Here is a 23,523-nt window from a genome sequence, read left to right on the forward strand (position 1 = left end):
AATAAAACAGTGCTAAGGCAGATAAAGTCACCACTTTATGAAAAAACTAAACAAAATAATGTAAATAAAGTTCCCTGTCTTCCTTGTAGACCTGCAGTTAGTGTCATCAGAATTGCAAAGTTGTTTTTCCTAAAGTTAAAGTCCAAGCATTCTTTAGTTCCAACTTTGTGTGATGATTTGCTTTTCTGTTTTATATTTTGGGCTATTAGTCAGATAAAATAATAAAAATACAACCTGTTTGTCACAACAGGATGCTCTGCAAATTTTCACATTAACAGTTTGCTCTATAAAATATCACTAGTAAAAAAAAAACAAAAGAAAAAAAAACAAAAAGCATCTGCCAGTAGATTCCAGAGCTGATCATAACACCTTGAAAGTACTTATTTTCCCATGAAGACTACAAAAACCAAGGATACTGAACATTTGCTAATGTTTAAGACAAATACAAATCGTCATAGTTTAGAGGTTGCAACAGGTAAATTGATGTTTCCTTTATAAGTGATTTTAATAAATGATTAATTGATGACAAGTACTGTCAATCAACTAATTTAACTCTTTTCTCAATTCTCTTACTGCCAATATTGAATTCTGGATATTTTTATTCTTTGGTTTTGTCATCCTGACTATCTGCAACTCCTCTAATGCTGCAGATTAAAACTTGATATTGTCCTTCAGTCTAATCTCCTTTTGAAGAGCAGCAGTTTTCTGTCCCATGCCGTGCTACCAAAACTCTGGATAAGCTTCATGCCACAGTGTCTCTCCAGGTGCTCCCTGGCATGTTCTGCTATATCACCACGAATCTTTAGGGTCTTGAAGTGATCAAAGTCTGAGCGACCCAGCTTTCTCAGCCTCCGGGCTGCAGAGCGATAGCACTTCCACGGCTGGGCCTCCAACAGGAGGTGCTCACTGATAGAGGCCAAGCAAGAGAGCAGATGCAGCAGGCCTGAGTCTCCGTGGTTCAAATGGACCCACATGGTAACAGCCAGGCACAGACACAGGTGGAAGTGGGAGCAGCCATGCTGGATGAGGTGATCCTGCAGTGCGTCAGTGTCTGAGGTGATGTCCAGAGGGATGAATGAGATGCGGCTGGGCAGAGGGTTGTTCTGCTGAGCCCGCTGAATGAGGGCCTCGTCCAGGTCAAAGCCCAGGAGATGAACTCTGCTGCCATTTGATTGTTGTTCACACACGGTCTCCTGTATGAGATGCTTGTAAAGGGCTACACTCAGCTCCTGCCATTCATAGGGGGAAAGAGAGCATGTAAAACAGGAATGAACAGTGGCTCTAAGGAAACTTTAGTAAGTCTTTCCCTAAACTTGTCATCATTTACAATATCTGCTGCATTCTGGTAAATGTATTCTTGAGGGGTTTTAAGTTTAAGATAAAGACCTACTTTTATTGAGCCCAAACTGGGAAATTCCCCTCCGCATTTTAACCCACCCAAGCGCACACACAGCAGTGAACACACACCCGGGGCAGTGGGCAGCCATTGCTGCGGCGCCCGGGGAGCAGTTGGGGGTTCGGTGCCTTGCTCAAGAGAATCACCTCAGTCGTGGTATTGAACGTGGAGAGAGCTTGTAGCTTAACCCAGTAAAAGCAGGTACACTTTAGCATCTGCTGCCCCCGTTTTAATCATTCCTTCCTAAAAAACTAGTTCTGATTAGTTAATGTTGACAAGCCGCACTAAAACTAGTTATCTCCTCCAACGTTACTCACATACCCCTGAATTACATCCCACATCCAGTAGCAGCGTGGGCTCCTGGCCATCGCTGCAGCCTAAATCCTGAAGCAATGTGGCTGGAATCAGGCTCAAACGGTTCTCCGGAGGGTTAAAGGTGTAATAATTTATAAAGTTGCCGTAAGGAGCTGCTCCGGGGTCGTTTATGTCACCAACACAATCGTTACTTAGCGAACATGCTGCCATTGTATTATGTGCAGCTCCAAAATGCTTCCGGGCAGAAAACACTGACTGCTGTCAAGTTAGTCCATATATTCAACTACTCATTAGTTTCAGTTTCACTCTCACGTCTTGTGTTGTAAATGTTTGTCTACCGTAGGAAATATAGCATAACCTATGTCACCCGTATATAAATGCGAGTATGTTATCATTATCATTATTATTGTCGTTGTTGTTAAAATACTCCGGACCAGTAGTCGTCGCTCTTCAAAAGAGAGGAGATGAATAGAGTCCCCCCAGGCTTCCGTACTTTACGAAAACGAAGGTTAACTAGTTAGCTCCAGTGCTAGCTACGCATGCTGCTGTGTCGACATTGAGGAGGTTATCGCATTTAAATAAAAGGTAAGAGCAGATAATTATGCGCTTCGTAGACGGGATGTGGAGGAATAGTGAGCCTTTTGTAAAGTCGTTAAAACTGTGCCTGACCCATTTATGTAATGTTACATAAAGTTTGACCGACTGTGACGTAGCTAGATGTTTGTGGGGGGGCAGTGTGCTGCTTTTGCTTCTGGGTGTTCTTATCAAAGCATGCCAAAACCAAACAATCGGTAAAACGCTTCATAACTAAGACGTCACCTTACAAAATGCTTCTGTTAAGATTGTTATGACTATCTTACCATACATAGTTAATCGTTCTGTTATACTAACATAAAATTACTGGTGATATAAGGCAACATTAGTTAAAATGCTTATTTCTGTGTGAACCTTATCAATAATGTGCTGTGAATGACATCGATCAGTCAAAGCTTTCTGTGTTCACTAAAGGATTAGTTCATTTATCAGTGCTCCCACCAAACACCGTGGACAGGACTTTAGTCCAAATCCACATGCAGAATCAGTCAGTGTAGAGGGCGTGACTGTTCACACGTTGTATATATTGTATATGTGTAAAATACCATTCTATCATTCTAGCCTTTTTATTATTATTATTGTTACTTTATTTTAAACCCACCATCTTCTTTCTTTAAAGTTGAACTTTATTTAACTCTCGTACATAGAGAGCTTAGTGAACCAGAATCAAATTCCTTGTTTGTGTACACAAACTTGGCCAATAAAGATTATTCTGATTCACTCTGACTGAGCATTATAATTATATGCTATATTAGAAATGTAGAGGAAATGAGACGAAAATGTCACTAATGAAAACAAGACTAAAATATGTTTAAAATAGATGGAAAAGTAATAAAAAATAAAATGACTAAATGGTCAATGATTGTTAATGAAAGCTGTTAAAATCCTTATTAAAAGGCTGAAACTAAAATTAAATCGAAATCTGTAAAGTACTTTCAAATGAAAATACTCAAGTACAGTGCAGGTACGTTTAGAAAGTAAGGTGGGTGATATCGATAACCTCCTGTATCACGTGACATAGTATGCGTCACGGGCTCTGTCTAAATTCAGGGACAGCATCCTTCGAAGAACGCGGTCTACAAAGACGCAGCCTACGTAGGCTGAACCGAAATGAAACTCCTTTTCTGTCGCCTAGCAACCCTCACAAATTAATCGCTACTGACAGAGCCAGGAATTTTATTTTCCTTGGTTTGCATTATTTTGGTAGAAAATGAGATGCTTTGCCGCTAGCGTCGGCGAGCGATGTATCTCATTGTGTGACGTTACTATTTGTCAGTAGTGTAAACTTTAGCAAACATTAGTTTACTAGCGTTTTTAAAGCGAATAATTGTGTTTTCACGGTGAGCGCGTCGCCGCTCGTATCCGCTATCTTCGTTTTTGTAACCTTTCGCGAAGAATGCTGGGATATGTTGGGCTGCGAAGGATACATAAGTATTTTCTTTTCGAAGGAAACGAAGGCCGCATCTTGTCGCGGCACTGTGACGTAATCACCCTTTAAGTGCGGCCCGTGAATTGGGACACAGCTAGTGTCGATCAGCCTCAACATGACAACAACCTGCCTAATTTGGTGTCATTCCCCCTCGTACTGCCAAAACAGCTTAGGCCCCTTGAGGCCTGGACGCCTCAGTGTTTAGGTAGGTGATAGGTGTCAATGCCAAGGACCCCTGCTGCTGCTGCTTTTAGTGTTGTGGTTGAATCGTGAATTTAACAGAATGTAGTAAATTTTAAAGAAGTGAACAGCTATTTGCTGATAAAATGAAGTAGACCTGAACCAGAGCTGTGTTTTGGTTAATTTAGAAAATTACATACCTGGCAAAGGAAAATACATCATTGTATTGAAGATAAAATCAATCAATATCCACTATAACAATAAAATACTCTTGCTCATTGATTTTCAACACTATTCCATGAGGTTTCATACAACCAAACAGGCAGCTAGAGTATAAAACAGCACAATCTCTGACTGCTGACAAATATATATTGTAATTCTTCTACAGTTGTTTGTGTCCTAAGTGGTGATATGTAGTGCTCCTGAACCGGCTCTGACTTTCTGTTCCTCGTTTCTTTAGGGTCCTCATCATGGTGTCTGGAAAGCGCCTGGCTGACATTGGTTATCGAGCTTTTTCTGCTTCGATGATGTTGCTGACGGCGTACGGGGGTTACCTATGTGCAGTGCGAGGATATCGCTACTACCAGAGGCAAAAGCAGCTGAAACTGGCAGCCGAAAACCAGGATCCTGAGATCATCAAAGACTGACTGACAGACTGAGCGAGCTCCTTTTTGCACAGATGTGAATATTTCCTATTTTTTTCCTCCACTGTTGTGTCATGAAGATTTTTTTTTTTTTTTCCCATGAGAACTGTAATTTCATCATGTGGGTGTTGTTCCATCACATGAAAGATGTTTTGTTGGTGAAGACATCACCAAACAAATGAATCAAGAACATATTAATTCCCTCAATGGCCTTTGTTAAACCTATATTATGGGTGGCAGTATTTGAGGAATGAAGTTGGCTGTAATAGTTTGTATTATATTAAATGCCTTTTGCCCCACAGTGCAATGAAGCTTTTCTGAACAGTACAGCAAGAAGAAAAGATGTCTTTCAACAACAGAATATATTTAGAAATACATTTTTACAAGGCACTCAAGTGAGAACATGATTCCAGACATTAAGTGTGGTCCTCATACCTGGATTTCTCTTATAGGCAGTGACAAACAATTTCAGAAGCATTTGGTCTCAGAGGTAAAAAAAAAAAAAAAAAAAAAAAAGGTAAAACAGTCACAAAGTAGACAAGCAATGTGGGTAAATGGTAAATACACAAAAACCACAAAGGGCAGAAACAGCTACTGTTTAAATATTCAAGTGTGCTGGACCTTTGGCCACACACACACAGCATGTATTCTGCCCCATGTGATCCAGTGTATATCTTAATAAGAAACAAACATACTCAAGTTCATCTGACCAATAAAACTGGGAGAGAACTTTGAAACCAGCATCTGCAGCCGAACTCAACACAAAATCCCATCAATTGAAAAATAAGGCTATGCAAATAGCTTGCTTCAACTGATTTTCATATGATTTCAGCTTTAACAGGCCACCTCTTGAGTTGTCGTACATGTCAATACAGGGCTCTTCAAACCTGACGTCCGAGTCTGCATATTCAGTTTCAGTTCAACAACATGAATATGTGCAGACTCACCATCTGTAAAATGTGATAGTAAACTGTGTATGTGTGTACATGTGGTCAAGAACCTTGAATGACAGGAATGTTGTAAGACAAAGCTCTTGAACACGTGAGAGGACAAACAGCAGGAGCTTCAGGCTCCATGTCACCAGCTGCTGTGGTTCTGTGCTCGGGCTTTAGCAGCAGCACAGTGGCCATTAGTGCCATTTTCTCCCTTGGGAGAATGAGAAGTTTTGAGGCCTTCTGTGGGCATGTCAGGTTCTTCTTCTGAGCTGCTCTCAATATCGCTGCGGACGTCGTTGCACACCTAGTGGACAAGAAAATTATTATTTTTTTTTTTCAAAATGAGAAATGAGCGTACACTTCACAGGTTTAAAAGACCTAGATATTAACAATTTTTTAAACACTAAATCACAAGCAACTGAAATAAGTTACTGCTCTAAATGAATAAAATGAGCCACTTTAACTGCCATTAGTGCATTTTATCTTGGTGGTATATAATGCTGTGTTTTTTGACATTTCTAACATTAAAAGGACAAGTTCTTATTTTGTTAAGGTTTTTTTTCCAAATACTACTCATCCGTGGTTACATTCTTTAATTTAACCCTACATCTCTTAGATAAGGTCACACTAGGATTATTAGTTGAAACAATCACAAAAAACTAACATATAAATGTGAGTATTGTTTTAAAACAGACTTGAATACAACAATCTATTTTCTTTTTTTATGAGCACCAGATTTTTAATCATTTTGGAGCTTTGTTAGTCATGTTTTCTGAAGCCCTGACTTTTACCATTTGATAAATGCTTTGAATTGGAATTAAATAAGATTAATCTTTTAGGCAGTGTCTATATTTGGTCACTTATGAGTTAAAGGCCCTTTTCTTTCAAGTATTAAAATTTTTCTATACACCTCACTTATGTGATATATATCTATATATGTATCTGGAGCAATAATCTAATGTTTCTAAAACTGTCCAGTCTATCCTTCTTGCTAGCAGATCTTAAGTGAACAGTTTATCTGTTTGTGGGCACAGTTAGACCCGATTCATAAATTAAATTATGAAAAACTGTTTGAAACTAAAGGAGGGGTCTAAGACCAAAAAAAAAAAATCTACATGGAGGATTGTTTTTAGAGCAGCATCATAGGTCTCTTGCTATTCAGGCAAATCACCTCTATCCATCATAACCACTTGGTGGTGGTGTGGGGCAATGTTAACACACTTCTGACTAATGAGAAACAGTTGGACATACCTGACATTCATGACACTATTGCCACATGACTCATCATTTCTACTGATCTCCTCCTACTGCTGGCTTTGTTAGTGTGGCTGCTCTACCGCAACATGTGTCCAATTAATACAACTAAGTGCAACTACAATCATCGTAATGCAAATAGATGGGGCAGAAAGGAATCACAACAGAGGGAGTGAGCAGAAACTTACAGCCAAACACAGAGAAGGTAAAGTTGTCAAGCAGACAGAGCAAGTGAAGACAAGCGAGACTAGCGGAGGACTCATTGGACAAAGATAGACAGACAGACAGGATCTCCCTCTCCCATTCCAGAGGGAGAGGAAACAAGCTGCGTCTGCAGAGAGATGAGACAGAGCCATGGACAGACTGGAAAAAAGTGAACAGAAATCACATTCATCACTAAAAATAGCTATGGTGTTACGGTGTATGCTTCAGGAAACATTCTGTGATCACAGACAGGTGCCTGATTGGGACTATCTACTTTTGTTTCACTGCTCTGTCCATAAAGAGTTTACTTTGTTGCACTCTTGCAAAACATTGGAGTAAATATTTTGGGGTCAACTGATTTTTTGCTCCCACAACAGTATTAAAGGTTCTGAATCGTGAAATATTTTTGAGGTATTTGGACTGAGTTTGAGTTGCACTAAACCTCATGAGACTACACTGCGCAGTGTTCAGCAGCAGCCTACCCACCAGTGCAGATACCAGTGACGGTGTATAGGGGATGGACCTATACCGTGTGACGTCACCCATAGCAATAAGCGAGAATGAAGCCAATTCAGTCGCCATTTTCGGCCATGTTGCTTTTTTCTGGAGCCAGAAGTACCACATTTGGACAATAAGGCGGTGTCTAGAGAAGGGTCTCAACCACTGAGCCAATCAGCAGCGGGCTTGTGAAACGTACACGCCCCCTGGAGAGAGCGGCTAAAGCCACAACAGCTACAATCTGATCTGGTCTTAGTCATAAGTCTAAGCCTGAGGCTAAATATCAATATCTGTTATGCACAAATAATTCTACGTATGAACTAGAGGGAATCCGCGATTTTCCGACACTGTTCTTAAATGTCCAAGAAGCGGCAAATCGCCGGGTAGCATAAAGCAACCTGTAGGTCCCCATGTAGGGGCGAAAGGAGGCGACGTAGAAAAAAGCAGGCACCTGATTGGTCAGTTATTTACCTTAATATCACGTGTTACGGGGGAAAAAAATCGACATAAGTAAATTAGGAACATTAAGAACGTGTTTAAACAAGGACGACAAAGCCACAATGAGTACTGTGGAAACAATGGTGGCGCAGCGGAGCTGATTTTTCAATTGAAGTCAATGGAGCCAGCAACTACTTCCTACATGGCTTCAAACCTGGAGCTTATGTCCACCCCTTCTACCTTCTTTGGCAGGAACTAGTGATATTTTGTTAATATTTTACTTCAAAAAGGGCTATGAAAATAATACAAATCATAATCAGAACAGTGGCCTAATTGTTTAATCAATCATTTGATTAATCAATTTAATCAATCTAATTCTTTTTACATTCTTGCTACAGTATTTGTCAGTGATAATCTATCAACCCACCTTTCCGCGCAGCATGGCTTTGACAGCTATACGGGCTATGAGGTAGGACCAGATGATATGCAGCACTTGGAGGACTAGCAGTAAGATATTGAAGAGCCACCAGGATGGGAACGGTCCAACTATGGCCCAGCTCTCAAACATGGAGGAGTTCAGGACCCTGAAAAAGAAGGAGACAAACAGAACTACTGTAAGTGTCAAAACATATATTTACTTCATAGTGGCATACACAGTTGTGTGCACAATAATTTATCGTAACAGGATATAGTGTTTTATTTTTATATTGTCAACCACCAATTTGCACTTGAGACCAATTATAAATGGTAGAGATAGTTCCCATTTGGAAGCCAGTGGCAATCAAGCAAGTCAGTGACATAGATCTACGGTGATCTAATGTTAGGTGAGGGGATGGTGAGGTCATGTCTTCCTTTAAATCCAGCTGAGTGACAGGAGATTGTCAACAAACCCACCTCCCTCAGCACAGGTATGGATTTCAGCACAGGTTACTTCACCGGCAACACTAGCTTTATCACTCATCCACACCAAGACACTGAATATCACTGCTCAGGTTACTTTCGTCAATGATAGGTTCCCTATTGTCTATCTCTCTAGAGGTTGAGCTTTAGCATCCAGGTCTCTGTTGAGGAATAGTTGCTATCTAAGCAGCTCCCTAGGGCTAAACATTAGCAGAGATGTCAGCAGCCTGCTCTACCCGATGATGAACCTGTTAGTCAGAACTGTTGACGTCCTGGAAAATGCCTCATCAGATTTATGATGATGGTTGCATCACACAATAGTTACAGGGCATAGTCATCCTCTTGCTTGGGTATATGTGTGTATAACTATATATATCTGTGTGTGTATACACAGATATGGAGTTATTTTATTCATTCTGTTGCAGGTGTCACAGAGTACTCACCATACTGGATATATGACAAGTCGTGTGATAAAGAAAACCACACCAAACACAATGAAGAGGAAGTCACACAGGCGCTGGTATTTGGCATAGTTGGCCAGTTTTGCCGCCTGTTGCAAAGAAAAACAACAGAAATAAATTGTTATAACTTTCACAAAGTGACAATTTTGCCATGCATCAAATTTTCAAACGATCAAATTTCCAGCCTCATACTCATAATCTATTTGTAATTCAGCCAAGTGGAAGCAACTGGAAACACTACAACAATCACAATTTATTTTCATTGTTTCAGAATCCAACTGATGTAAAGCAAAATGGCTGCTGACAGTAAGCATCCAAAAAGAAAACAGCTCCATGTAAAAGCAGAAGCTGCACAATAATCAACAGCAGTCACATCCAGTATCTTCTATTGCTTTCCTATTTTGATTTACCATTACGTTTTCAGTATATTAATAATTCCTGTTCAATGTCAGGTCTACATAAAAACTGCAAAACACTGCTCTGATTTACATTTTTACATGGACACTTGATTCAATCAGAAAAGCTGTTAAGGTATTAAGTGTAAGGGGCATGTGGAGAGGGTCACTTACAGTTTAAGTGGATGCTACAAAGGCAAAATTGGCAATAAAAAGCCTAAAACAGTACGGTATGCTACGATCCAAAAATAAGTCAAAAACAGTAGTATTTATATTGAGTTGCTTTAAACATGCAAAGCTAAAAGTACAGTGCTTTCAGCAGAGATCAGTGTGTCTACCTCACCTCTAGCAGGAAGTCAGAGGTATCGTGGACACACATCACAAGGCTCCCTACTCGCGCCATGTTGTTGACATATGAAAAACTGATCAGACTGACTGTAGCTAGGTGATGGATGAACATGATCAGGAAGTCCTGAAATTAAAAAGGGAGAGAGAGAGAGAGTTAGCATAGTGCACATGTACGGTGAAAATGCACCTCGGCTGTACTTTGTGTTTGGAGCTACTTAGAAAGCATGCTTGCACACTAAAGACAGTGAAACATGGTAAACATTGTACCTGCTAAATATCAGTATGTCCACATTGTCACTGTGACCTTGTTAGCATGATGCCATTAACATTTAGCTGAGTGCCCAAATACAGTGCCACAGAGCTGCTGGCATGGCTGTAGACTTTGAGTCTTGTTAAACAACATCCAAGGTTTTGCCAGTGAGGGCATTAACTGCTGTGTTACAAACAAACTGATTGTGGACATGATGCAATGCTAAAACTAAAACTGTCCACATAAATAACATATTGACAAACAAGAGATAGCAAAAATGTATGGTTGCAATTTATGCTGTGATCAAGTAGACAAAATAAATGATTAAGACAAGTACATAAAATAAATAGATATCCATAAGTATATACAGTTCTGATGCTCACATGCCTATTGTAGGTGCTTTCAACTCTAGAGAAGGGGTCAGCATGGGCACTGACCAGTCTGCAGCTAAGATGTCCCATATACAGAGGGATTCAATGCACTGTGTTCTGACACCTGTTTCTTGTAGCCAGCAGTAAGTTTTCAGCAATTTGTGCTACAGTAGCTCTTCTATGGGAATGACTGACATATTGCATGCCTTGACAGGCTTCATTGTAATGACATACTCATTATCATTATTATTATTAGTCTCTTCAGCTAGCAGTGGTTTTAATGTTGTGACTGAACTGTGGAGCCCAAACTAAAAGTAGCAAATGCTGTTGGGACCTAAATGAGCATAAATTAGCTTTAATTATGTAAGGTGATCCAGGGTTTGGCAGCCATCACAACAAAGGCACAATCTTCTTTACTTCCAGCAAGGGCTTGCTTGTTAAGGTATGAGACATATGGGCAGAAAAGCCTGAACCTGTCTCTTCACACAGCATTCTGTACAAGCCACATAAAAGATGTAAACTATTAAAATCAAGGGTTTCCATCACAAAAGAAAAAACAACTGCTTCATGCCCTCTCTCAGTCTGACATATCACACCATTACTAATGCCAAAAGTATTTATTTGGGTCTATTGTCAGTAGATAAAAAATTGCTGACTGGCCATAAGTACAACAACTCTGTACATGTGCATACTTGACTGACATTTCTGAGTGGATGTGTGTTATTACCAGTGTGAGAGGGTAGGTCACACTTTCTAGCAACATGAACAAAACTCCTGAAATGCAGGGACTTTCCTCACCATTAATTCACATCATTCACTCTTTTAGAAGACACAGCTAAAATTATACTGAACTAAATCTGATTCAGTGGTAGTGCTAGATACATGGAGTTAAAATTGGATGGAGAAGATATAAATGGAAAATTAATCATGCAAAACAACCAAAGACAAACAAACAGGCTGAGAGCCAATGGGAGACATATGCATCTGACAGTCAAGTCACCTGGGCTGACAGTAGCAGAGTGCAAGTGTGGAGAGACAGAAGTCTCCAAAACACTTGAAAAAAAAAAAAAAGTTAGTTTGATATCAGTGTTTATAACGGCCAATAAATGACAATTACCATAAAAAGAAACACGGATCCTTCTATGTCATGTCTAAATGCCATTCAATACTGTTCAGTGTAACAAGTTAAGTTTAATTTCAAACTGCATTAGGTCAAGTTGTTTTAGTGGGGACTCACTCAAAGAATTACACAAAACATCTTTGTTTTACCTATGTGTTTCTGGGTAAAAAAAAGAAAAAAAAAAAGAATATCAGCCACTGTATTAGCATATCAGATTTTAAAATAATCTAATATTTCAATCAGTATCAATCTTAAATACCTGCATGCGTCAGGCTCTACTAAAAATAAATAGATTGCTTGCATTCATGCTGGCTCTTTTGGTTTGTTTGGAAATACCTTATGTGCAAATTTACACACTACTTTCAACAGCACGTAAACACAGTCCTTAGTGTGATAAAAATACATCGACTGAAACAATCAGCTGAGCAGGAACTTTATCTGTCTCAACTCAACATACCATGAAGAAAGTAAATTAAATTAACGCATGTTAAACCAGCCGCCTCTTAGCATATAGCTCAACTCCTACAGCAGTAAAGTTCAAACACAACAGCACTGGCCTACTTTTCCAAAATTGCATTCCAGGCGTTTACTGTGCAAAACATCCACAGCATTAAAGGAAAGCAGCAGTAACAAACATCAGCTCTAATGTGCTGGTATGCTGTGGAATTCCTGTAATTCTAATGAGAGTTAGGCCTGCTCTATCCTGCAATCACATGACAGTGGGAGCCCTCATGCTGAAAATACAAGTCATTCACAGACTGAGCAATACCAGCTGTGCCCCACCCCCTCCAAAAAAAAAAACAAAAACATGTGATTCTCCAAAATTGAAAGAAATATGGGAGATTGCAACAAATCAAACTTAAATTGTCAGGTTGAGTTTTAATGTACTACAATTTATGTGCATATATTTGATAAACCTTGCATAACTGCCAAATGAGGAACAATAGACATATTAACAAATGTTTAACAGGGAGTGGCAGCTGTATACTATCCAGTGAAATCAAACCTAACAAAAACTGAACCGCTCTTGTGCCTCTCACCTTCCTTTTTATGTCAGTGAACTGTGAGAACATGAGAGACCAGTAGAAAGCCAGTTCTGTCACATAGTAGCAGTAAAGACCTGGAGTCATGACCTGAAAAGACAGGGAGCACAGGCAGGTTAAGATAGTCAGTTTAAAAAAAAACAAAAAAAAAAACGAGATAAGCAAATAGGCATTCTGCAACCTGTAGTGAGAGAGGGTTTAAATCTCTATCCTCCTGGATGAGTATTTGTCCAGGCGCATTTGAATTTTACAGTTATAGTTGGCACAAATCTGAACCTGCAGCTTGAGTTGGTTTACGATAAAAATATGACCAGCAGGCCCATCTGTGACTGAAATCTGCAAAATATTAACATTCAATTAGCATTTTTGTTGGTTATGTGGTATAAGTAATGAATAAAGTCTACCACTAAGTACCTATATTGGGATTAAAGCCTGAACAATACTGGATTTCAAGGTCAAGATTAATATGTTAAAAATCTGATGCAAATGTTTTACGTACAAATATGTAAGACATGCAAACTATACTGAGATTAATCCCTTCTATTTTATGTTTTTGACCTTTTGCGTTTACTTGACAGTTGACCTGTGGTGTAAACAAGAAACAAGGGCAGTTGGGTTGTTCAGCCAGTGTGCGCCTTAGTCATTATGTCACCAGAGGCTTGCTGCGGAGGATGTTTTTTTAAATACATAGTCAGCAGGATGTTTTACAGTTGAAAACTCAGCTTGACTGTTGTCGATAAACTCTAATGGCCACACTGTTTTCTAAATTGCTTTACAAATGCATCTGCAAAAGGTTCAAATCTGCTAATTTACCAATTTATCAGTCTACCGCTGCACAAAAATGAATTAAAAAAAAAAAAAAACATGGTAATGATCACAATTATACTTTATAATATAGGCAATAGGCAATGATTCAACATTATGGTCATTTTGAAGGCTGCAGCTGTTATTTAGTTAGCCTTCTCTCTTTGGGGTGAACAATACAATAGAAACAGTTGAAAAATAATATACTTGTTACAGGACTGTTGTATTAGTTTTACTTTGGCGTATCTAATAAATTCAGTATCATCACTATTATCACTCAGTGGTTGTATTTGTCACTAGTATTCAAAATGTATATTTCACAACATTATAAGTGCCTAAGTGCCTCAGGAGTTACAACAAGTATATCACATTCTCTAATCTGGGCAGCCTATCAGAACTGAGGATCAGAACTGTCCTAAATACTAAATAAAACTGTGACACCATATGAGGGCAGCAACAGGTGTACAACTTTTCTGCACATCAGTTTATTAGGTACAATCTAAAACAGTCCAGCAGCAAATGTACAGTTCATGATGCTGTTGGTTCAACTTGGAGGTCATTTCAGAGCCTCTAGTTGTTGTATTGGGTTGCTTTATTGACAGCAATTAGAAGTGTATCATACCTGATAAGGATAACCATACCAGCAATGCCGTGTATCCCACATCCAAGGGGTCTAAAAAGAAGTGTAACAGTTCAGCGAACAAGAAACAATGCTGTTATGTATGGGCATACACCCAGCTAATCAAACATCATCACTGGCTGAAGAAACTTGCCAAAAGCAACTTTTCCCTCACCTGCCACAGAAACTGGAATCCATAGATAAATATGCATAAATAAAATGTAAACCTCCACCTAGAAGAAAAAAAGGGAAGAAATTATGTTCCAGGAAATATGAAGGATTAAAGAGAGAAACAACACACTGGAAATCATACATACAGCTTCCCTAACCATTAACATACACGTGTCATTATATAACTTTTATTCCACAATAACCTGATTCTAGCTGTGTGCTCAAGCCTGCAGAGGGCTCAAAGGAGAACACAACAGGCATCAACCTACATGCTCTCGCAGAACTTTGTGTGTGTGCTGGGTTTATCTTGGTTCCTGCGGTGTCTGAACCAACGCTGGACCTTTCGCACCTCCCAGTCCAGCTGTTTGGACAAGCCATCCAGATGGCGGGAGTCTGGATTCTGTGCAGACAGAAACACCAAACAATTTAAGTAGGTATTAAGAACGTAAGCTTATGTACCTCATACCCCATATGCCTTTCTGCTATAGTTGGGGTTTGATTTTAATGTGTGTGACTTTCAAAGTAACAAACTCAACAACAGCATGTGAAGTCAATAGATAATACAAACATCATTTGGCAGAACATCTGAATGAAGAGCTTCAGTGAAAAATGCCATGAGCAACAACTGTGAGAAGTGAGACATTTTCTGTTCATATTAGAAGTGAGAGAGAAATGTGCTCTTGCATAATTATTTCCTCAGAAAACATTGAATTCAGTAACAACAAATTGTGGATTGTTCTGTAATAGACCATAGTTCAGAGAAAGAGCACGCTACTTTGTGGCACCTAAACAGATGTACTACCACAATTACTGTAAATGATAGATTGATTTCACTTTTCATAATTATGAGTTGTCAACTAAATAGTGTTCACTTCAAAATTCATGACTTAATTACTGCTGGGACAGCAGATATCTCTCTAAGATCTGAAATATGTAACTTCGCCTTTGGTGAGAGGGATGTGCATGAAATTCAGACCAACATATGCTTTACATCAGTCAATTGTTCCATGTAATTAAACCCAAATTTAACAGATACACTCTTATACTGTCAATGCACAATATTTTAACCCTCACATGACCAACTTTGTAATCATAAAACTGTCTTAATGTGTCTGACAAGGTGACTGTGGCAGAATATCTATTACTGATACTCCAGTAAAAACATCGTTAAAACAAAACAAAAGAATAAGTAGTCCAAAAAAAAAAAACAAAAACCAACCTTTGTGATGGATGTAAACACTTTCTCCAGCACTGCATTTGGCTGAGCTCTTCTTCCAACACCTGTCTGAATGTGGAGGCTTTGGGCACAGGTACTGGCAATAAATCTGTGTCAGAGTTTAACATGACAAGGGTTAGTTGCTATTGTTAAAACTTAACACTAGCTGTGAAAGAAAGAAGTTTTACATGGCATGCGATCAATTACCAACTTAAACAGGGTTACTTCATACATTCAATAATTATTAAAATTTTTTAAAAGCATTGTTTGTTTTTTCTTTTTACTTTATGAGTTTCTCAACAGTATTATAAAATCATTGAATGGATATTCACTCCAGCTGGGAGTCCAGAGACCAGAAATAAAACAAAACATGAAACAACATGTTGATCTGAGCATTACAAAAGACTAATACAGTCCTGTTACTATTCCAAAAACTATATACACTACTACTACTATACTACTACTACTACTACTACTACTACTACTACTACTACTACTACTACTACAGTCCAGCACACTACATCAGCATTACACCACCTATCAGTGACTACTACTGCAACAGATTCCTGCTAACTGTCAGGTCCAATCAAATTGTCAGACTACAAATCATTTTTTATCTTATATAGCTTCAGGTTCATATCTGGTTTAGTCAAATGTAATTCAGGAGCATTTTCTCCCTCTTCTGTCTGCGTCTCTCTGTCTGCCTGAGCATATTAGATGGTGGGTGCGTCATTAATGGATTGCATTAGCCAGGCAAACTAGCAGCAAGTGACTGAAATATGGTGAAAACGTGCTTAAGGGGAGCCTCTGAAAATCCCCCAGTGACTCTGAGATGCCTTCTTGATTATGGGAACATTATGACCTTATATGACCCCTTCCTGTGGTTTTGTTCTGCGTCTTGTTCAGCTAAGAGAGAAGCCCAGAGTTTCCTCTTAATAATAGTAAGAAAGTTGTGATGTGATTGACAGGTAAGATAAACTGTTTACAGTGCCATGGCTGACAGATGGCTTAAAACACTAGTGGCACTAAGCTTGTGCAAATAATGGCTTATTCATATTATTATACCAGTTATGCTTTGTGCTGGTAGATTGTTGTGTTGGCATAATATAAAAAAGACTTCTTGCATGTCCAAGAAGACTTAAATCTATTTTTTAGACACAAGGAACAGCTCAAATATAACGTCAGATAAGGTTTGCCTGTCATAGTAATACAATGATTGTCAAAAACAAAGTAACTCTGAGTCACCGAACTGCCTGACAGGAGACTAATAAGCAGAAACAGGTCAAAGAATTGTGGCATGAGCAGCAGCTCACTTGCATACCTGACAACTTTCCTGTAGGACATTTCTATACATATCTCGCAACCGCCAGTACTGCTAAATAAGTATGCGTACTTGTGACATCTTATGCCGACAGTTTCCAATATCTCAGAGAATAAAAAAGCCAAAGAAATCATTTACAAGGTTGTAAACTGTCAGCATGGCTGTCGCAAAAATCTACACAAAAACTCTTGAAGAAAAACATTCCTGTGGTTTTAACCTGTGAACTCAATGGGGTTGCTTTGAGAACAAATATAGATGTCTCTGTAAATGAGCAGCAAAGCTATGCAGTGCCATTGTAGTGAAGTAGAAGGTTTGTAACCACATTGACGTTTTGAGCAGCTTCCTCTGGTTAATACCTGGTGCTGCTACAGTAAAAAGTAGTTCACATGGTCAAGGCTAAATGTGTTTCTGCAAAGCAGTTAAAGGCTTAGTGTTAATTTGGAACCAGATATAGGTGATCCCCCGTATACAATGGCAAAAAAAAAAAAAAAATGCAGGTGAGCACTTTGGAATAATTTGGTTTTATGCATTATTTGGTCAAAACATCATGCCCCTTGCAACTATGCATGATTATTTGTGCATGCTAGACTTGGTGGAGTTGTTAACCAGCTCCAATGATTCCTTTAAGCCTTTAGCTATTACTCTGGGTTCTTTTTACTTCACTGAATATTTTGTGTTTTGCTTTTGGAGTCCATTGGGCTACCACTTGTAGAGAGAACTCACAATACTAAATCCTCTCTAATTACAGGCATTTTGTCTTGATGTGGAGTGATAAATATCTAAACTCCTTAAGATTTCTTTGTAACCCTTTCCAGCTTCTCAACCTTAAGTCTAAAATCTCTTCTTTGAAACACATGGTTCACATCAGCAGATACTTCTTATGAATAGCAAACTAAAACTATTTGAATGTTTTCTTTCTAATAATTTAAAGTACCTTTAATCCACACCTCCTCTCGTTCACGCACATGCACACGTTTCAGTTTAACTGTAGTAAGACTAAATGCCCTAATGCGCAATCACTTGTGACATACAAATATCACCTAATGCTCCTTTAGGCCTCACAGCCTGATATAATAAGTAATTTTAGGTATTGGTACAGCAGTACAGAACTGCTATTGAACCAGAGCAAAATCCTCTATATTATAAAACCCTATTGTCTCAGCAGCATACAAGCTGAAAGGGTTCATGGTGGCGGGAATCCGACACTCACAAAATAGTCTCAGCCATTGTGTTCCATTCTGAGCAAAGCAGAAAAAAAAAAAACCCTCAAAAAATAAAAAGCAATACCTTTAGTCTGACGTAAACCCACTCACACTTCTTGTCCTCCCTGTTTTTTTTACCGTCACCCTGCAAGAACCAGATTTACTTCTACCTCTCCTTGTCCTGGAGTGATGTTTAGTTTAGAGTAATGACAAGTATGCAGATCCAAGTGGCTGGGTTGTATAACCTTCACATCATCCAAATTAAGAGTATAAGAGTATTTAATCAATATGTATAAAGTTTCAAGAATGTACAGAGATATTTCTATGTGTTCCTATATGAGATTATGTACTTGAAACTGGCTTTATTTTTTTTTTTCTATTTTTTTTAAATGACAAACTTTGCCCTTTAAGTGACTTTTGAAACAGTTTCACTTCATATACCGGAGTTTACTGATACTAAAGTTAAACTGGCCCAAAACTGCAGTTGACTGATGACTCTGTGGCATTTAGGTGCAAAAGTAAAGCATAAAGCACATTTTGCAGAGACGTTAGACTGGACAGATCAGTTTGACATGATGTTAAACATTACTTTAGGCAATCCACATTTCACTGTTGACGTGCATGTTGAGCATAAAACACTTCTAACTAGCAAAGCAATGACTAGTGTTTGACCTTTTGATCACCTTAAAGCTCAAGAGTGAAAAACTACGTTTCTTGTAAGCCTAATTCAACCTGAATTAAACCAGTGATCAGGCTTAAAGTGCCCACATTAGTTCGATAGCTCAAAATCTAAATCTTTTAACTAAACTGTTACACATGGGTACACTAAATGATGAACTGGTGTGTCACGTACAGGCATCAGTGTAGGTTCTCTCGTAAGCACAGGCCTTTCAGATTAATGACAAACAGGAGGGAGAATCGACAGAAACAGCCCATGCAAGCCCAAGCCTGCTGTACCTATCAGCGAACATACATAAAGCCTGTAACCAAGAGACAGGCCCAGAGTGGTCTGTGTATACGGACACTAGTAGCCTTGATAGCAAACTTCATGCAACCTTGACACTGAGAAACCCTCCCAGTCCCAGGGCCGAGCCTAAGGAACAAACTCGGCTCTATTCATACCACAAAAGTACTGGATGTACCACTGGCCTTCCTTGACTTTGAAGTTACAGCTTATTTGAAAACAGAACTGACAGCTAAGTCACAGAAAATGTATCTCTACGGGACACATAATGCCAGATTATGTGGGCTATAAACAACACTGAAGGACCTTTAACAGGTCACATCAACATTTAGTTTACGCTGTCTGCCCTCACTTCCTTAACTTCTTTGACAGAGAGAATACCTGGCAGTTTATGTGGAAAGTCAAAACGGGTCACAACAGATTATAAGGCATGTCTGGCTGCTCATGCACATTTTATAGTCTTAACACTATTCAACCCATGATATGGCTCACAGGAGTCTGGGCTCACACACAGAAAACAGCCTGGCTGCTCCTCCAATCTACAAAGTCACTGCCAACAGCAAAGCAATAATCATGATCAAGCAAGAAGAAACTGGTCTGGGGAGGAGGGGTAGGGTGGGGGGTGCAGGTTGGCTGTGGACAGCCATCACATTACTCAGAGAGAGAGAGAGGAACTGCCTGCAGGTAAAAGAGGAATCCTGCAAGCTTGGCGATTAGATGTAAAACTTCTGCTGTTCGAGGCAACTCTGTTTGAAAACAGGAGTAGGAGTGTTAGGAAAAAAGTTTGCATGTTAAGTCAAGACAGAACTGTATTGTATTTTGGACATGTTATTGAAAATTATGGCTGCTAAATGTAAAACAGTAAGCCAAAGACTAGAAACAAAAACTGGTTCCACAGAAGGTTATCAACAAGACTGAAGTGTTGACTGCTGAGAATATGCTTTAAAATAGCTGAAACACTGAAAAAATTGAAGTGGCAGTAAAAAACAGCAAAAATTTCAGATACTAAAATAGCTAAAATATGAAAGTATGTGATGATTCAGCTGAAGTGTCAATTTCAGTTTAAATGTAAGCACTGTCAGGCAGGGTTTAGTGTTTACTCAAGGATAGCCTCGCATCACAGAGGGACCAGCAATCAGCTGTGGCACCTGAGACAAGTGGCTCATTGAAGTGTGCATCTCATCAAATGCCCCAATGGCTCCCCTCAGACGCCCCCAGTATCTGATGGCTCCTTCTTAACAGCCACTTGCCCCATTTAAATTGAACAGACAAGCCCTGACGCTGTTCTTGGACCTGGCCCTGTTATGTGTCAAGTCCAAAAGCCATGCCTGAGTGACATTACCCACCTGATTCATATTTACAGGAACATTTACACAGGTCAGATTCACCCACGCACAATGTTAAGAAGCTAACCTTGTTGCCTTTCTTGTTTTCATATATACAGTATGATGTGAAACTGCAGAAGACAAAGGTTTCCTGGCATATGGCTGTTTGTTGACAGACAACTACAGAAAACCTTTTAAGGTTCCCACAGTGTTAACTGGCTAATAGTGATTCCTGTCCTGCTTTATCATTATGTGAACCTTGACCACATAACTTTTTATAGTCATGCAGGCAGCTAACAACAAAGACACCAAAATACTGTATGTCAGAGGTAACATCTGTTGCTATTGTTTTATGTTCCAATAAAAGCCATAACAGGCAGTCACAAAGGCAGTGAGTCTAGTAAGATCAGTTACCGTAGATCTTGCAAAATGTAAATCCAAGTTTTACGTGACATAACAGTCTATTTATCTACACGTACTTGTACAAAGATGTGCTGAAATCTGTTTAATTATAGGGATTTTTATCTTTTCATTTTATAGATCACCATATTGTCTCATGCTGAGGAAAATTGTACACCCTTCTTTGGTTTATCCTATTTTACATTGCTTTTGATATATCCAGTTACCAGTATTTCTCCACATTCTGAAGCCCTGGAGCTGACCTCAAGCTGGTTTTAACACTGTGCAAACAAAAAAAAACAACATCAATTGTTAAATAAACCAATGAAAGAATGGAAATGTTAAGTCCAATGAAAAGGCTAATCCTAAATGTTGTAATCACATTCAAAAGCAGTAACCTAAAGGCCTCTATCTGAAATATAAGTTTAGACATGTACATGCTGACACAATGTCTGTTTCCTTCGGTTTAGTATCGCTCTACTCTAATACCTTCATAGTGCATAAATGCAGATTTCCATTGTATGTCCGTTAGGATTTAGGAACTGTACACAGATTATATAGCAAGGTAAAACCTCCCTCGACGCGTCAGTCATTCACACTTTGCATAATGCATTATGTGGACATCAGTGAAACCCCATATGAAGTCATTCAGTACACTAGTCCAAGTTTCAGTTGATGAAGTGATTGTGGCTTTTCTGTAGCCAGCGAAAAAGAGGCGAGTGCAGGGCTGTCAATAAATAAAAGGCTAAATATTCTCTGCAAATCAAACTAGACAATTGGTATTAGAGCTTTCCGTTTAACAACTGGTGGTTTAGCTGAACCTCAAGGGTTTGTCCAACTAGATCCCATCACCTCTTGCCTACCCAGACATAGAGGTTACAGAGGACACCAATACTTCCCACCAGGAATCTGTTTGAAAGGAGCAAATGTGAACTCAGGATTGACTAGTGGGACTAACTAAGCCTTCCCTTCAATAACGCACACTTACCTTGAAATAACAAATAACATGGAGTTCCTTGGTTTCTTTCATATCCACAGCCATATACAGTGGCAAGCTTGAACTTGCCTTGTCCATATTTTCAGAAGAGGGTTAGACCAGTAATAAGACAACAGTCAAATAAATGACAGAAAGTGATGGCTCTGTTTTGTTTTTGCAAAGCAAATGCCTCCAGGATATCTCCATTTAGAAAGACCTGCACCCAACTGGCATCCAACTGTGCATCAAGCCGGTGTGTGTGTGTTGGGTGCCATGTCATCACGTTTTTCACTTCTCCACTTGTGCATTTTTTGCACAGTACCGGATGGACAGCAAATCATAACTAAACTGTGTGTGTGTGTGTGTGTATAAAAAAGACGTGGCTTCACAAAACAACAGGGCAGTGGCAGCACGTCCTAGCATGCACGTGAAGGTGAAGGATAAACTAGAGAGACACAAACAACCTGTTTACACCAGTGAACACCACACAACTCTTATGACAAGAAACCGGGGTGGGAGTGCCCGCCAAAAATGAATATTAGTTTAATTTAATCAGTGTAGCGTTCACTTGAAGTGGGCCCCTGGACGTGATGTTTGGGGGCAACTTCATACACAAGTCTCTTTTTAAAACTAGCAGGAGAAAAAAAGACATAAACCCACATTTAGATGTTACAGAGCTGATGCTAATGAGGAAACTGTAAAGGAAAGTGTGGGAATCCCAGAGTTAACGCACAGTAAAAGACATTTCTCCCACCGCCCGTAAACCCATCATTCCCGTTATTGAGAACAAACGTGAATCAAAAGTAATTTCCCCCTCACGAACAAGAAAGAGGCAGATATGAGCGGCAAATACGAACCTCTCGTAGACTATCCTGACGGCGAAAATTACTAAAGCAAGCGGCAGGGCAATAAACAAATGTCCAGCTTTAGGATACTCCACCCCGGGTGCTGGGTCTGCCAGATCCGCCCAGGTTACGTTGTGCGGCAGCCAAAACCTCTCGTTCCAAAACCAGGCAGAAAGAGCAGACATGTCTCACAGCGCTCCTGCTCCTGGCAGTTCGGTGAAACGCGTTTCTATCCGATAGTAGGGACGTGTGAAACCTGCTTAGCTCCTCTCCTGCCCGTGTGTCACTTGCGTGGTGACTTGCTTCAACTCAACTTTACCGCACAGTCAAGAGGACCCAAAAATGACACAGACATCCGGCTCAGAGTTTCAAAATAAGATCATCAGTCGTCTGTTTGTGCCTGTTACTAAATTAAATCACTGCTGTATAAAAGTACATCACCAGGGGTCTTTAACCCTGGTCCCCTAGAGCTACTGTCCTGCTTGTTTTCCAGATATCCCTGCTCTACCCACCGCTGATTACCTGGATCAGGTGTGTTCAGCCAATAAGAAACTGGAAGGGCAGGTATAGCTGGAAAACCTGCAGGACAGTATCTCTCAAGACCCAGGGTTGAAGACCACTGAACTAAACAGTCCCAGTTTTGTATAATTGGGATTTTTTTATAACATTGCTTTGTTTTTTCCCCCCTCAGCTTGTCCACACAAATGAGGACTTCAAGGCTAAAAAGTGTAAAAAAAAGATTAAATAAGTAGGTGGATTAGAGGCCCCTGAGGAAGATTTGTTTTTAGGCCTCAACTGACAGCCCAGAATAAATGCCAGTTTGAGCATTTCTACCCAAAATGATTAGTTGGCAGAAACTGAACACATTTGATTAATAATGAATTTAAAATGTTTGCCATTGGCACT

General features: G+C 39.5%; 3 protein-coding genes across 5 annotated transcripts; 1 reads left to right on the forward strand and 2 right to left on the reverse strand.

Moving 5' to 3' along the window:
• Positions 1-24: 24 nt before the first annotated feature.
• On the reverse strand, positions 25-2,013 carry bcdin3d (BCDIN3 domain containing). Of its 2 annotated transcripts, none has more exons than XM_026308134.2 (2): positions 1,718-2,013; positions 25-1,229 (listed from the first exon to the last, which is right to left on the reverse strand). In XM_026308134.2, exons 1-2 carry the CDS (start codon positions 1,919-1,921, stop codon positions 672-674), a joined length of 762 nt encoding a protein of 253 aa, XP_026163919.1. In that variant the 5' UTR covers positions 1,922-2,013; the 3' UTR covers positions 25-671. The 2 variants fall into 2 exon arrangements, with proteins under 2 accessions (XP_026163919.1, XP_026163920.1); XM_026308135.2 differs by lacking the exon at positions 1,718-2,013 and adding an exon at positions 1,468-1,707.
• Positions 2,014-2,164: 151 nt separating this feature from the next.
• cox14 (cytochrome c oxidase assembly factor COX14) lies at positions 2,165-4,859 on the forward strand. The gene is made up of 2 exons (XM_026306979.1): positions 2,165-2,296; positions 4,375-4,859. The coding sequence occupies exon 2, from the start codon at positions 4,385-4,387 to the stop codon at positions 4,559-4,561; it is 177 nt and encodes a 58-aa protein (XP_026162764.1). The 5' UTR covers positions 2,165-2,296; positions 4,375-4,384; the 3' UTR covers positions 4,562-4,859.
• A 328-nt stretch (positions 4,860-5,187) lies between these two features.
• Positions 5,188-22,943, reverse strand: cers5 (ceramide synthase 5). Of its 2 annotated transcripts, XM_026306977.2 has the most exons (10): positions 22,630-22,943; positions 15,589-15,694; positions 14,639-14,769; positions 14,374-14,431; positions 14,202-14,252; positions 12,773-12,865; positions 9,987-10,115; positions 9,231-9,337; positions 8,315-8,471; positions 5,188-5,797 (listed from the first exon to the last, which is right to left on the reverse strand). In XM_026306977.2, the coding sequence occupies exons 1-10, from the start codon at positions 22,800-22,802 to the stop codon at positions 5,636-5,638; spliced, it is 1,167 nt and encodes a 388-aa protein (XP_026162762.1). In that variant the 5' UTR covers positions 22,803-22,943; the 3' UTR covers positions 5,188-5,635. The 2 variants fall into 2 exon arrangements, with proteins under 2 accessions (XP_026162762.1, XP_026162763.1); XM_026306978.2 differs by lacking the exon at positions 9,987-10,115.
• Positions 22,944-23,523: the final 580 nt, after the last annotated feature.

Source organism: Mastacembelus armatus, chromosome 5, assembly GCF_900324485.2.
Source record: "Mastacembelus armatus chromosome 5, fMasArm1.2, whole genome shotgun sequence".
Taxonomy (NCBI): domain Eukaryota; kingdom Metazoa; phylum Chordata; class Actinopteri; order Synbranchiformes; family Mastacembelidae; genus Mastacembelus; species Mastacembelus armatus.

Bases quoted from the DNA above. Each gene is read 5' to 3' on its own strand.
- bcdin3d (XM_026308134.2), bottom strand. From the start codon at position 1,921: ATGGCAGCATGTTCGCTAAGTAACGATTGTGTTGGTGACATAAACGAC. The intron at 1,230-1,717 runs GTATGTGAGTAA...TATGAATGGCAG, and splicing joins ATGTGGGATGTAATTCAGGG to GAGCTGAGTGTAGCCCTTTA.
- cox14 (XM_026306979.1), top strand. From the start codon at position 4,385: ATGGTGTCTGGAAAGCGCCTGGCTGACATTGGTTATCGAGCTTTTTCT.
- cers5 (XM_026306977.2), bottom strand. From the start codon at position 22,802: ATGTCTGCTCTTTCTGCCTGGTTTTGGAACGAGAGGTTTTGGCTGCCG. The intron at 12,866-14,201 runs GTATGATACACT...CTGTCTTTTCAG, and splicing joins GGTATGGTTATCCTTATCAG to GTCATGACTCCAGGTCTTTA. The intron at 9,338-9,986 runs GTGAGGTAGACA...TCTTTGCAACAG, and splicing joins CCTCTGACTTCCTGCTAGAG to GCGGCAAAACTGGCCAACTA.